At 42.3% G+C, this 16396-nt stretch overlaps 1 protein-coding gene across 1 annotated transcript in view; it reads left to right on the forward strand.

The window, feature by feature from the left end:
• Positions 1–691: 691 nt before the first annotated feature.
• Positions 692–16396, forward strand: part of grm2a (glutamate receptor, metabotropic 2a) — a 29452-nt gene continuing 13747 nt past the window's right edge. Inside the window, exons 1-2 of the mRNA XM_061784901.1 lie at positions 692–1315; positions 11168–11906. Of these exons, the coding sequence (XP_061640885.1) occupies positions 11379–11906 (528 nt within the window). The 5' untranslated portion in view covers positions 692–1315; positions 11168–11378. The remainder of the gene's footprint in view (positions 1316–11167; positions 11907–16396) is intronic.

Raw genomic sequence — 16396 nt, forward strand, 5'->3', positions numbered from 1 at the left:
TGGAGTTTGTCTATAAATAATACGCATCTCTGGTGAGTACGATGTGTTTTATTGAATGTTTTTACTTTTTTGTCATGTTATTAGATAATGATGATTGTGAACTGCTGTACTGCAGAGATTGTAGACTGTAGAGAGGTCGAGATTTTTGCCTTTTTGTTTGTTTGTTTCTTACATAGTGTACAGAACCGCATGCTAGCCGCGTTTTTTGCCTGCGTCATAACAACATCTTGTTTCGGTGACAAAAGTCTTTCGGTCTGCCACCGAAAATACACTTTTGGGCCATTTTCGGCGGCCGAACATTTGCTGCATCACTAAAACATAACACATGCAAAGTTGATTGTCTGCAATGTCTTCCCAACTTATGCTCTCAACATGTTGTCACTATACTGTATGTCCTCATGAATTACTTCACCGCATGTCCTCATTTGCATATCCCCCACGCGACTTGTCCTCCTCACTGTATGTCCTCCACACTTGAGTCCAGTCCAGCCTGAGGCTAAACATGAAAGTCAGTCTGGGAGATGCGCTGATGACATAGTGGGCCAACAAGTGATTTAATGAATAGTGAAACCCACTGGGCTGTCTAGCTTCGAGGGCACGGAGATGATTCCCTCCCTGCGATGTTAAATATTAATCTCATTACATCTCTGGTGGAGAAAGAGAAGGATTTTTTTTTGGGGGGGGGGGCGACCCCTGTGCGCACAGGGTCCCATCTGGGAGTGACCTCACACTCTCCCGTGACGTGTCACAACGCGTTTGTGGAGGCCAAATTAAAAATGAGCAGTCTCCAAAAAGAGCCTTTCTTTTCTTGCACAAATAGGGGGCAAGTCAGAGTGTTCTGAGCTTGAAATGTTACACCACAACCTAGTTTGCGGTTAGAATGATGATCTCGCCACTGCATCAACCCGGTTGGGTGCGCTCATCTGCAGTCCAGCACACATTTTTCGAAAAAAGATCATTTCAAGCAGCTTGTGGAGTAACAGGTAGAATGTTCCAGTTTGCGCGATAAAACAGGTCGAATCTCAACTCGGGCGTTATTTATTTCAAAGCCACTTGTCCCCCCCTCGCTGTCGGATCGATGAAGTGGGCGTCGATTGCGTTGAGCGTCTGAGGTGAAATGTGACTTCGGAGGAGCTTCGGCGGCGCGCGCGTGCAGCACCACGGACAGCGTCTCTTTCTCTCTCAACTTGGCCATCCGTCCTTCCTTCCCTCTTTTTCTTTTCCTTCACTCCACACGTCCGGGAGCGCTCCGGAGGATGTTTGCCGATTCAGCGCTGCTCGTCCAGCCCGCAGGAAGCAAAGGAAGCCCGCACAGGTAAGAAGTCTCTGTGGACGCATGCAAATATATATATATATATTTTTTTTTTTAGGTAACTTCTGCTGGTCTTAAACTAGACAGTTGATTCAGGTTGTTGGTGAAGCTTCATTACACCCTGTCATAATTTCTGCCTGCATAAATTGTGTTTTATTTGGGGGTGCTTTCAAGCTGACAAAGCCATGTTAGTTTTGCTTTTAATCAAGCTCTTTAGACAAATCCTTTTTTTTGGGACTTGACAAGAAAGGGATTGGATTTTTACCAATATTTGAACAGCAATGTGTGTGTTGCAGAGTGAAAAGACAAACAAATAAACTATATTTGTTGTTGCAGGCAGAGGAGTTAGAGTGCTCGTAGAATCATCATTAATTCCCCCCACCTAATAAAATGGAAGCAACGCATAAGAAAATGGTCGATCAGGTTTAAAGTACATATTGAAACAAGCCTGCAAGTTCAATTTTGTTTGAATCGTCAATTTATAAAACACCAAATCCAGATAGGGATTTTTGAGACCAAAAAGGATGTGGAATGATATTGATTATGGTGAATTATTCAAATGTGTGAAGAAGTATGTGCTCCCATGCCATCATGTGAAGCCCCCAACACCACACTTGCCTTGTCACCTGTTACATTTCAATTGACTAGTACAGAGAGTTTGGCTTCAACAATCACTGACCTGTAAACAAATACCTCCTACATTACTTAATTTGATTCACTTTAATGGAAACGGAGTTTGTTGGAAATAGCAGCTTGTGTTGAATAAGGTTGTCCTCGTAGTCACTGTGCTCCACTCGATCGTGTGTGTGTGTGTGTGTGTGTTTATTGCTGTATTGTGCACCTGATGCCCACGCAACATCTGCTGTAGTCAATGACAGAGCTCAACATTGATGTACAAGCCTTCTTTTGCTTGCTCTAATGTGCTTTCTCTCTAAAAAAAAAACAAAAAAAACAAATGTACTTAAAACATGTAGCGAAATAATAATTGTGGCCCATATACTGAAATTCCAGTCAGAATATACAGCCTGAAAATAAAATAAAATAGCGAACTAACACTTAAGTGAGGTGTGGGGCGGCATGGCTCAGGTGGTATTGGTCATCTCCCAACCTGAAGATTGTGGGTTCAACCCTCAGCTCTTGTAACCATCTTGAAGTGCCCTTGAGCAAGATAGTGAACCCCAAGTTCCTCCTGACGCTATGCGTCATCAGTAGCTGAATGAGGAGACAGCGTTAAAGCGCTTTCAATACCTTGAAGGTAGAAAAGCGCGAGAGAAGTGGAAGTCCATTTACATTTATATAGTTAGGTCAATGTGCAGGTGCTGAAAGATTCCGACAAATTACTTCCTATGGAGTGTCTGCTGGATTCAAAGTAACGCGTGTGATGACAATGAATGACTACTTCTCATTTCGTGTGTCCGAGGTTTTCTTATAATGTGTTTCCTTCTGCCTGCAACTATAAAAAATAACAATGGATGATGATATAGACCCGGGGTTCTCAAACCTTTTAAACCAGGTACCACTTTAAAGAATACTTAGCCCTCCAAGTACCACCATCCCGAGTCATGACCAACATTAATATACAGTAGCGTAGTAGGCTGAGGTTTTATTTCTAAAAAGTACATTCAATGTTATTTTAAGCCACTCTAACATTATTATTATTATTTGGGGAAAAAACTGCTTCATGATTCAATTAAAAATGTATTGCACAAAAGTTAAATTTTGATCATTTAATTGGTTTATTCTTTTGCGTACCACTAGTGGCCCGCGACCCTTGTGAGGATAAGCGGTACAGAAAATGGATGGATGGACAGTGGTACCATACTTTGCGAATTACTGATATAGATGATTGCATCAGAGCTTGTTATAAAAGAGATGGAAATAGTGATGTTGTTAGTTCCAAGTTGATAGTTGAGCTTAGATTTACTCCAGTTTATATAAATATGGCATATTAGTTTAATAAGTTACATAATATGAAGAAGACACTTACAGCGCTGGAAAACTGGTGATCACTAGAAAATTATCAATTTAGGTCAATAAATGCCATTCCAACCAATTTTCATTCAAATAAACTAAGATGTTTATGTCATTTTCTGTAAATGTTTATGATTGTGAGACAAGTAGAGCAAGCAGCAATGGCCCCAAAGTCCAGCCATCCATTTTCAGTACAGCTTAACCTGTGCAGGGTCGCAGGGTGCTGGAGTCTATCCCAGCTGACTGCGGGCGAAAGGCAGACTACACCCTGAACTGGTCGCCAGTTAGTCGTGGGGCACATATAGAGATGGACAACCATTCTCACTCAGATTTGAACCCACGCTGCCCGCACCAAACTCAGGCGAGTGTACTACTAAATCATCAGTGACTCCCAAAGTCCATCCTTTGTGTTGAAGTCCTCTTATTTTCCTTTTTCATTTATTGTTTTATTTAATATTGCATATATATAAAACCCAGAGTCAAATGTTCATTTTAATCTATGCTGCGGGCTGCTAAAAAAATGGATGTTCACAATTTGGACACCATTGATTTAAACCATGCAAACTTTTTTGACCCAGCCCCCTAAAGGAATTGGAATCGAGAATCGTTTGGAACCGGAATCGAAATAAGGAACCGGAATCGGAACAGGAATTGCTCAAATTCAAACGATGCCCGATCCTAATAACGACCTCACTATTGTAAGAGATGTACAGAGTTCTCATTTCACTGTGAGGCAGATGTGCTCACCAGTTGTTCACCGTGCCGCCTTTACTTAACCATTTCAAAATAACTACTGTGAAAAAGGTAATACAAGGTACCGGTAATAATAAAGCTGTACTCAAGTTTTGCAGAGTGCACTGTAAAATTCACGATGATCCAGTAAATGAAATAAAATCTTGATAATCCAATGAAGAAAATGTTTTATTTCTGGAATTCAAAATCGTATCACATCAAGATAATGTACCTTGCAGTAACTTCCACAGATATAGTTTCTATTGATTAAAAACAAAACACAGCTTGCCAAAAGAGTGCAGCCATGGAATGATGAATTATGCAAAAAAAAAAGCAAAAGAATAAAAAGTGTGCGGCCCTCAGAAACAAAAGTGCCATCCATCCATCACGCAGTTGAGACCAGTAACGATCTGTGTGAGACACAGCCAGAGGATGAATGTTTGATGAGGAAGGCGGAATGGGGTGTGCGTTGGTCCGGTAACCGAAGTGCCCCGACCAGTCCCAAAGGGAGGGGCGCTTCGGTTGGGCTGGGCGACCGCCCTGGTTCCTGGGGAGTGGGTGGTGTTCCCACAGCTGGGTCTCCCGCGGGATGGGCTCGCCCGGCCCCCCTTCGTCACTGTGCTGGCTCAGCAACTCCATACATACACCACTAACATACATGTGATATGGTGTTCATTCACTAATAAGTTCCATAGACACACCATATAGGCTTTAATTGCTTGTGCTGAGACCACTAATAATATCACAGGCTATATTAAGCTAATAAACTCACAGGTTATTACCGGTGTTAAGACACTATAAAAAGCATCCCACTGCACCACTCGTCAGTAGCACTGCCTTGTTCATTTCCCACATCCTGTCCTGTCCTGCCGTTTTCTGTCCTCTCTCACCTTGTTCTATTTGTTAGTTGTTGCATGTCCTCACCAGGTGTCCCCCCGCACCTCCAATCCACAAATAAGAACAGGATTTGACTGTTGTAACGTTACTTGTGCTCAAATATCTAGACTGTCTAACTATTGTTCTGCTGCGGTTCACACCCCTATTCCCCTTGTCCGTTCTGTCCTTCTGTCTGTTCCGTCAAATAAAAAAAATAAGCAGAGGGAGTATTTCGAACGCCCCTGTTGCACAGCAAAACTGTTCCAGCACAAAAGGCATACAGAGCCACCATTCTGCATGGACATGCAACTAAACAGGACAGGTTAAAAATAAATAAAGAATGTGGATACCATGGCGACCAGAACGAGCCCGTGAAATGAACGGCATGTGATGACAGTTTCAACTTCAAGGTCCTCATCGCTAATTGTCTCCTTGGCCTTCTTACAAAAGGTCAGAGGCTTTATTTTCAGGAGGCACTTCCTTGTTTTGATGATCAGTAGCTGCAGGCAGCACGGAATGAACTTTACATCTCAAAAAGATGATTTATGCACTTCACTTTGTCTGGAGAAGAGTAGATGACAGACAATGTTACATTGTTGTTTTAGATAACACACAACGTTACGTTGTGTTTGTTTTGTATTGTATTTGATGGGATTTTCACTGACATTTGTTTATTTATTGAGTTTATTGATCAGGCCATTGTGGTGTTACAACCTTCTAAGCAACAGTGATTTGAATACAAGCAGTGTAGATATAATATAACAATATTCACAGGCATATATTTGTTATCCTCAGTGAAGACAGAGTTATATTACAGCGGCTTACTGAGGAGCGAGTGTCTTCATGTATTTCCATACGTCTGTATTATAGTGCCCCCAGGTGGCCAAGGCTCACACATCAGAAGGAGCAGCACAATGTCCATGGACTTGAAGCAAAAAATGTGTCAATAACTTTTTAATTCCTTACATTCTATTTAATTATGTCATTACTGTATGAAGTACAATGTTACAGAGTGCTATTTCTCTTCTTAAAAACATACAGTTTTAGGGGAGCGGGAGCCTGGAACGGATTATTGTCATTTCCATTCATTTCATAGGAGAAAGATGATTTGATATGATATGAGTGTCTTGGGTTACATGTTCACAGAACTGAAATATACAGTAGCTGTATGTCAAATCAAGTATATGTCAAATGAAACTGGAACTTGAGCTGCATTTCCACTGCAGACCTTTATAACCGAATTCCAATTTAATGCCTTGAACACTATTTAGTATTCGTGCCCGCTCCCTGGTGCTCCACTACCAGTCCAATTTCCTTTTTGACCCATTAGGGCCACTGTACTTCCTGCATTTTACGTGCACTCCCGACCTCGAAGACCACATAGCTGCCGAGTTAGTTATTTGGTAAAACGTACCTACTGCTCACCCTGTTCAGAGGCGCAGGGAGCTGGAGGAAATCCCAACTGATTTAGGGCGACTACATCCTGGACCGGTTCCAAGTCAGTCAGAGGCAGACAGCGATTCACACTCACAGTCACACCGTCAGTGAGTGCGAATCCACGCTGCCTGAGCGGAAGTAACCCATTACACAGACTCAAATCGGAGCATTTGGATACCCACGTCACAAGGACAAGTTAAATCCGATCAGTCTTCACATTTCACACACTGGCAGATATGTGATTCCGATCTGATTTTTATTCACATGCAAAACGATCAACACCTGATTCAACATTCAGTCCGATTGCGAACCGGGCTCGTATCAGGTCACTTAAAGCATGTCGTTCAAATGAGCCTCGCCTCGTTGTGTTCTTACTACGTTGCATCCTGAACAAATGATTGGATTTGGATGACACTCTATAAATAGTTTAGCAGCTGGATTGCTAATTTTACAGGTGACTAATGGTCCATTGTTCTTGTTTAGTATTCAGTGAGTGATAATGAAATAATAACAACTTGATTTCCAGTACATACTATATATAGTACCTTTCAAGGGACCCACGGTTGCATAACAGTATCTCGTGGGGTAATTACATATAGGAGCATCATTTGGTGTGAATTCACTGACTGAGTTTGCGTCCACAAGCAAATAGTCCAATCCAAATATTAGTGTTTCAGCTTCATGTTTCTGACATTTCATTCGAGTGTCATGTCAGCATCAGCAGCAGGTCGTCCATCCTCCCTTCCCAATAACAAGCCCCACCTAAACCCACTCACCTACTCAGGGCCAGTCTTTCTGTCTGCACGCACAAAATGTGCTGTTAGGCAATTCTTACTTTTTATCTTTCACTGAGTCGTTCCAATGTGGATGCATCACACGTAGTAAGTGACCTCCACCTGCTCAACATTTGCGTCTACTTGGGGGCATATTGCCATGTTAATATCAACTCTCCAAATAAGAGTCATAGTAAGAATCCACCCGAATGACATCTTTCTCAAACTCTTACCTCAAATTTCTTCATCTCATTTTTCCACCCACTTGCTTGTGTTGCTTTGTCTCTGTCGTACTTTTGTTGTTCCTCCCCCCACTGTTGCCATTCCTTCACACGGTCTGGCTTGAAGTGTGGAAGAGGCTGCTGGGATTTATGCTCCTGAATTAAAAAAGGCCATCTGCAGAAGAAAGTAGAGACGGTCACACAGGAGGAGAAAGGGAAGAAAAAAGGAGGCAATATTCCGTGGTTGGATATTGCGTCTTAAATGTGTACTGTATGTGCACCAGCATCTTATATCTTATTGGACTCGTTTAAGCTTATAAAAGTAACAATGAAGAGCTGGCTTGGTGTCAGTAACTGAGATGGGCATAGTAGAAAATCATTTCAACAAAAATTCAATATGAATACCATGCAAATGCAAAACATCGTTTGTTTTATTGTAGCGTAGTGTCACGAGAAAATAGTGTAGTTGGACTGCGGTCAAAAATGTGAGGTGCAGCTTCCTTTGATTGATAAAAAGAGATTTCGTTTTTTTTTTTGGAAAGAATCTGTTTATATTTTCAGCTATGTTAGATACTTTATTCATCCCATATGTATCTACAGGGGGTCCTCATTTTTCAACAGAGTTCTCATTTCAGTGACAACAGCGACTCCGCGCTTCGCTTTTTAGCCGCCGGTACATAAGAAATTTGAAATACAGTCAAGTATTATTGTTAAACCACATAATCAAACAATTATAATTATTACTTGTGACTGTGGGCCCCGGAAGTACTTGGCGTGGCAGAGCCGTCCAACTCTTTTGGCTCACCGTGTGATTGGCGCTCCCACTCATCACAACAATGACAATTTATAGAGTCTGGAAAAACTATCGTGTCCGTTTTGTTTATCAAATAATAAGTCAATATAGTAATTATCGTGACAGGTCTCCATGCGATGGCATTTTGGATCGGCCGTTAAGAGCTGCAACGTTGCAACGCCATTCACCGCAATTCACATTTCAAATTGCAGCTAAACTAGTGGCTGACTTTCGGTCACTCATAAAAACTCCTTGCAGAACCTGGCACGCTGCCCGACAGTTCAATCGTATTTTGTTGCGCCCTAAATCATGTTGTAGTCTATCACTCAATGATGCTGGAGTAATGTCACAAATTATAGTCATGATTTATATGAAAAACGTCTCTAGCCTATGAATATAGAACAATCAAATGAAAAACAGTCAGTATGGTGGTAACTGAGTGTTCCTTCTTGTGCCAGATGTCCACGCAGAAATGTTGGCTTGATCTTAAATTGCACTTCACGGGAGGCATAGTACCCCGCATCATTTAAACCTGCTTGGCTAGCTACACAAAATAAATACATTTTAGTTCCTACAGTGAGAGAGGAAAATGTGTGAATATGGAAAAATGTTGGCAATTAAATTCGAGCGAGAGCAGGTTTCTAAAATGGGCAAGCTTTCCCCAAATGTATTAAGAGACTAAAGAAATGTTTGCGGCAAAGAGACAATTCCTTGAAAGAACACTAAGAGAAATATCAAAAGAGCACAGACAGGAGCGAACCAAGACAGAAAAGATAAAGAAAATCCACTGGTGGGCTTGCAGGCCTCCTGGGGTATGGACATTTGAGAAGGAGGCTGCAAATGTGACAGCCAGAAATCCTTTTGTCACTTTTGTTTCTTGAGGCGTTGTACTAAGTACATCACCTTTGTTAGCTTGTGTTGGAGTACATAAAAAAGAAACATTTTTGTCAACAATCTCCCAAGTTTTTGTTTTGTCTAATGAGGCAAAGCTTCAAACATTGCAGAGCTGTAGTGTGCATTCAGCACTTCAAACATTAAAGAATGTTCTTGTGTAACACGACTGCTGGTGCTTTTGTATTCGAGGGAAGTAGAAGTGACTTGACCCATTTACGCCGTGAACTTACACTCGTTGACAAGCTGCTGAGGGAGCGAATGAAAAGTCTGACATCCACACTCTTTATCTAATGCAACATGCCACCTCTCATTTCTCATTAAAAGTATCACGTGAGCCACGAGGCAAAATCGACAAATTCTCAAGAAGTATTACATTCGTCTTTGCTTCTCTCGGGTGTTTTTTTTTTTTTTGTCGAACTCAATCGATATGCATGGTAACCTGTCATTTGTTGATTGTAACTCAGTGCCAGTCATAACCAAGGTAACACCAGCACACGTTGACATGCTGTCGTCGTGCATCACTTTTTTATGATATTGTTACCAAGGGACCATGCATAGGACTCGTAGAGGAGAGCTGGTGACGAGAAGACTATTATACATCAGTGCTTTCCAAAAAGAAACCACAAACAAATATAATGAGGATCATTTTAGGCATTCAATGAGCGACAGAAGATGAGAAGCCGTGACCGGAGTCGGGCCAGTTCGCACAAGGCACGCTTGCCAGTTCCCCCAGAGGACCGAGCACCACGCATGGCCAGACACACCAACTTGTCTTGGTCTGCATTCTACTTCCCTCTTCACCTTCTCCAGCTACCAGCAAGTTTCCATGGAAACAACGAGCAGAGGGAGGAGAGGGATGGAGGAAGAAGGGAAAAACAGAGGAAACCCCAAAAGAATCTTTGTCTGCAGTCTTGACTCCTGTTGAGAGTTTTTAAGTTGTTTTAATGGGCAGCTTGCTATTTTGCAACACCCTTGCCAATGATTCCTTCACATCCCCCGTTTTTACCGTCCATGATCTGACTTCAGCGCAGTTAATTATTTGCATGTCTGTCAAGCTGATTAGCCGAGACGCTGGATAGGATACGAATCCTTCTGGCTCGATGATTTACTCTGATACAACTTTACCCACAGTCAACCGAGTGCTTAATTAAGCCTCGGGGATTCCAAGAAACCGACACAAAGAGCAAAGACAAAGAACAATAACCCTTCGCCTCTGCAGTGTATTAACAGGATCTGCTTTAGCTCCACACATAACACTGACACATTCAACCTTGAAATACTGTCTCGATTATCAGCTTTGACTTAGTTCCGTGATTTTCTCAATTCAGTTCAATGTAGTTCCTTTTAAAACCTGGGACTGAGCTACTGAGACAGGTTAGACTTTTACTTTGCGTGGCAGATAAAAGAAATATCCCAATGTGTGTGTCATTTGTGTGGGGATTATCATGGAGTTTAGAAGTGGATCAGCGGCACGTATTTGTGGGTTGTTGATAAAGATTTTCAGCGCTTGTTATTGCCTCCACCAAGGCAGTATTTGTTTATTTTTTGGGTGGAGTGATGGCTAGATTACATAAAAACCTTTAATCCAATATCGATAACATTTTGCGGCCTAACGCAATAACCCTTAAATATATAGCAAAATAGATAATAATTGTGACACTTAATTTAGGTCACTGCTGGTTTAGTGGTACATTCACCTGACTCCAATGCAGGCAGCGGGGGTTCAGTTCCCACGCAGTGATGGTGTAAATGGTTGTCTGTCTCTATATGTGCCCTGTGACTGACTGGTGACCAGTCCAGGGTGTAGTCTGCCTTTTGTCCGAAATCAGCTGGGATAATAAGAAAATGGATGGATATTTAATTCTGGATTTCAATTTCAATTTAACAAAGAATGTAATTCCATTGTTGAATTTTTCAGGTATCAGTAAAGTATCATTTAATACAGTGGCTTTGTCCTAACTCTTAATCTTTCTTGCTAAACATGTCCATTTTTAACGCTTTTCCGTATGATTTTTTTTCCAGCGACTGCATCGGTTCTTCTTTGTTCCGATCGTATGAATAACCGCCGATGCACTTGCCCTTGCAATCGAGCACTGGGTCCTCACAGCCGCAATAAGATATGTGACTGGGAGTGACTTTCTCTCCGTTTGATCTGCAGGCTGTAAACTACGAAAGCGCAGAAGAGGAGGCCGAGCACGAGGATCACGCTGATGCTTTCAATGGCCTCTGTCAGAATAAAAACACTGGTGTTGTGAGAGCTGGTGCCGCTGTGCCTCACTGTGCTTTTAACTTCAGAGGCGACGACATCCAAACCTGAGCAGACGCTGACCAAAAAAAATCACAGTCAGGACCTTGCTCCGTCAAGGGAAATGTCATTGGGGGACTCCCCAGTGTTGGGGGTGCACCCTGTGCCCCGACCCTTCCGGCTGTCCCACATTCTCCTCCTGCTCCTATGCGTGACTCTCTTTGCCCAGGCTCCCCAGGGTTTGCCTGTGGTTGGTTATAACACAGACTCCAAAAAGGAGATCACGCTGGAGGGAGATTTGATGATCGGCGGTCTCTTCCCCGTGCACCAGAAAGGTGAGGCCGCCCAGGATTGCGGGAAGATCAATGCGCAACGAGGAATCCAGCGACTGGAGGCCATGCTGCTTGCTCTCGATGAAATCAACAGGGATGAGCGCATCTTGCCCGGAATTCGTTTAGGAGCTCATATACTGGACACGTGCTCCAAGGACACTTACGCTCTGGAGCAATCTCTCGAGTTTGTCAGGGCATCACTCACCAAAGTGGACGACAGCGAGTACACGTGCCCTGATGGATCCTATGCCATCCATGATGAAGTCCCGTTGGCTATCTCTGGAGTTATAGGAGGATCTTACAGCGATGTTTCTATTCAGGTATGTAGCCTACAGATGAATGTCACGTTACAGTATCAAGTTTTCTGGTTTCTGGTTTTGAGTGTGAAGTTTGGACTGGTTCTCCCCAGGTATTTCAATTTACTCCCACAGTCTAAAACCATGTACCTCAAGCGGCATAAACACATAGATATTTTTAACATCGAAATGTATTTTTAGAAGCGTAGCGACCCCAAAGGTTTGTGTCTGCAAAAACGGGTGCAAACTTGATTGCTCATACAAACAGATGTCGAAGCTGATTAATCAGGCACAACCAGGATCGCGTCGACCAAACGCACTAAATTTACGTGCATTTTTTTGGGGGGTCTATAAAGGTTAATTTAGCATGCGCAATGTGATTTATCAAACCCAACGCAAATTGAAATGGCTGATCTTGAATCTTTAAATAGTGCGTCTGAAAGGCAAGTGCAAACCAACACACAAAGTGGTGCCAAACTAGCGTAGGTAAAATTAGAAACGACGGAGATACTTTCCAATTGTGTAAACATTTTTAAAATGTCACAAACAAAAACTATTGCAACATATCTTCCATTCAGCTATGCAATTTCGACGCTTCTGAATGATCTAAGGCCTGACTTGAAACCAGTCACAGGAAGGAGTCATGTCATATCACCTATGACAAAACTCCTTTCAACTCTGCGTTTCTGCGGGTCTGGGTCATTTCAGCGCACAGTGACAATCTGCGCCTCTCTCAGAGCAGTTTTATGGGCGTGCTGTCCCAAGTTTTAAACACAATGTTGTCAGTTACCCGTACATCCAAAAACATGACCGCAGTTGCTGGCTTTTCCAAAATTATCCGAGGGATCAATTTATTTTCCCAGTAATATGTTTTTCTTCCAGTGACACATCCAATTTCATCCCTTCAAACTTAATTTAGAATTTGTGGTGCTCTTCAAAATGTTCCATGGTGAAAACCATCAGCGCTAAGTGCAAAACCCTCTTTTAAACCACTCCTCCACGTTTATGCCTGTTGCCAACAGCGCCCACAATCTGTTTATAGTGAATGCATGGGTAATTTAGCGACTGCTGCTTTGGGATCTTAGTAAATCATTATTACTTTGTGGTGTGCTATGTGGGTCATCGTGAGCACACCACATAATGATATCTCCATATTTCCTACCTGTGAGAGGAAGCATGGAGCCAAAGGGCATCCAGACTGCTAGAAAATAAATAGAAGTATGAAAAATGCTCAAATTAAGTCAGTTAAACGGTATGTGTGCACGCCGCTTTAGGTACATTGAAGACTCAATGATGCTCAATCCCAGTTTAGTTCCCATATCCAATTTTATATCTCTGCGTAGGTACAAGTTAAGCATATCAGTGTGATTTTATTCAATACTTGAAAAAATACAAATGTGAACGCAGGTAAACTAATACACGCCGACTCGGCACATTCACAATTACATCTGATGTGTCCACAGCCATTCCAGTCACATTGTCAGATTCATATAATATTACTTTCTTTCTTTCTTTCTTTCTTCCTTTTTTTTTTTTTTTTTTTTTTTAACCACAGAGGATCAAGGCCTGATTTGGATCTGAGTTTATGCATTTACCGTTTCTCCAAACTGGACCACATATGAAAAAAACAATTGGAGTTGGGTCAAATATGTAGTGCGAATGCAGCCTATGTGCCCCGTTGTGATCTGCCAAGTGCGTACTCAAAGTCAGCCATGATTGGCTGTAGCATTATAGAAAATAAATGGATGGATGACCAAAGTGTAAGCAGTTGGAGCAATTCCCAAAAGGTGTACCTTTGCCTCTGTAGCGATAGTACACCCAGCAAAGAGACCATGATGGATGATCCTAACAGTGCCCATTTGGATTAAAGCACCATGTGCAATTTCACCTAGTGAGACGTTAGCACAGGTTGGTAACACAAGTATCGGTTTCATTGGGAGGATCTGTTTACCTGCTTAGCTGATCTAATTTGGAGCATGCCTTTTTCGTTCTCTGTAATTCACACTTCAACAGCGGCGCTGTCAGAGGCTGACATGCTGCAGATGTTGTGCACAGATTTGGCTGACAGGATGACTAGTGACGGCAGATTTACTCGCCGAGGCAGCAGCGCCCCGCTCGGCTCCCTCGCGCGGGCGTGATGAAAGCTCCGCTAATTGGGTCTCGAGTCTTCAGCACTAACATACATGTATATAATCCCAATCTCATTGTGAGAAGGGACAGCGTGTCACGCGGATCTTGGCTGTGTAAATATCCACAAATATAGCTGCTTCGGAGCATTAACTTCAACCCATCGGCCTGGCAAGCTGAGGACCACGTCTGCTGCCTCAGCTGATGACGTAAGGTTCACTTCACTTTGGATCATGTTTGAAATATCTGCATGGTGGTTGCAAATAACATCCTCAAAGAACTATTGGCTTTGTTAGACATAACATATGCATTGTTACTGTTATTTTACCTCGGATAAGCGGAAGGAAATGGATGGATGGATAAATGTTGAAGCCCTGTACAGATATTGTATTATCCTATATCCTCAAACAAATTATTTTGCTAGTTGTTTATTTGAAGGAGGCATTGTGTTGGTTGGAGACAGCTGCTGTCCACTGATTGGTCAACTTAGAATTGTTTCTTCCACTTTACCATGGGAATTAAATGTGTAACTACCTCATTTGTGTGTCTTTTAATTCTAGGTCCCTATCAAAATGCAATGCAATGCAATGCAGTGCAATTCGAGGTGGATTATGATTAGTTTCCTCTGTGTCACATATTATGGTCACTTGTTCCTGAACAGTGTGACCTGTCTTAGCTCTTTAATAAGGTACAAGCATGACATTGATTAAGATATGAACTCTACTGTGAAGTTTGCACATGTTGCACAGCTATAAGACAATACTGATGGGTATTTGGTTTGCCGTATGTTTTATTATTTCGCGATTTGTCTTCAAAACGGTCTTCAAGGAAGAATAACATTTTTAACCAAACCTCTGGCGTTACACAATGTGAGGAAAAACAAAAGCCCTGTTTAAAAGAAATGCCGTGGGTCTGGATCTACTATGCGTATCTACCATCATCTACAGCCCGCGGTGGTAACGCTAATTAAATCAGGGAACCTGTGTTATACTGAACCATTGCCAAATAAACCAAACCAAACAGTACCATTTGGTAGAAATGTGGCCATGTGTAGTTGTACAGTTATGAAGTGGCACCAGCTGTTATATTTCTTCCTTAGAGGGAAAACAGGTATGCATCTGTTTGGGATGAGGTATTTATTGTGCCAGCAAACAATCCAGCGACTTTTGAAGAACAATGTAATTTAGAGGATATGCAGTATGTTTGTTGGGCATCCATATACTCTACATGCCGCTTCAGCTGAAACGCTGAAATTTTCACCCAGCCTCATGGATGACCTGACTTCTGTGGTCAAAGGTCAGGAAATGGTGGTTAGCCATGGTTTGTTGTCAGCAGAACACGTCAACGCAGATGCATAACTGCAGCATATTAATTACGGCTACAGTACATCTGTACGTTATCCGAAGAGAATCCAGAGCGCCTATAATGCATTTATAGAATCCAGCGCCTATAATTGGATTGCTGATGTAAAAGGCAGTTTGGAAATACGGGATTTGATGAACGAGGTGTAATTTTAGTGAGACCCTGTATCTGGGGTCCTTAGAGAATGCCCCTGTCCTGTTGTAATTTATGGATGTACTATTATGAGCCTGTGGTTTCGCAGTGAATCTGCCTGATGTGCAGGATTGCACCACAGGACACTGTTCCCTTTCTTGCCATGGTTGACCCTCTTTATTGTAACAAAGTTCAGTCATGACCAGTGAGCCTTTTTTTCCTTCCCTGGCTGGGAAACTTCATTTATCTAGCTTATGTAATGTCCGAGCACATTTGTAAATGAAATGTGGCTTTTGAAAAGAAGAGCTGGACAGGAAAGGCATTCCGAAAAACGATGCTGCTGAGCTGGGCCTACTTCTATCCACTGTGTGACATTTCAGGCCATTAGGTCATTCAGCTACCCAGATTATCGTATTCATTTCTTCACAAGAGACAAACTAACAACTAAAGTAAATGACTTCCATGCAATAACACTGGTGAATGCACGGGAGCCTGTCTGTAGAGAAAACAACCAAATATTTTGAGAAGTGGTAGCCAAAAACTATCCATCCATTTTTTGGGCACAGGGCCAAATGTATGCTGCAGACGGAGGATTATCAGCACTGGGAGGGTGTCAAGTATTTGTGCCCTTGAACCCTTGGACCTGTAAGCACTTGTTTCACTTTACATACATTCACATTTGCATTTGAAGAATTGATGAAAACGTGCAAAGACAGGACTGTGTTGTGCAAAATAGCGTTCAACTGTTTTTCACCATTTCAGTTTTCCTGGCTTTTGGGGCGTGGCTAAAATGGGGCCCAGTGACACACTTGGGTCCGGCATGAGTCCCCGCTCCCCCACTGTTATAAGAATTGAACGCCTTTGTCCGTATCAGTGGTTATCCGGCGCAATTG

The sequence above is a fragment of the Phyllopteryx taeniolatus genome, chromosome 9, assembly GCF_024500385.1.
Source record: "Phyllopteryx taeniolatus isolate TA_2022b chromosome 9, UOR_Ptae_1.2, whole genome shotgun sequence".
Taxonomy (NCBI): Eukaryota; Metazoa; Chordata; class Actinopteri; order Syngnathiformes; family Syngnathidae; genus Phyllopteryx; species Phyllopteryx taeniolatus.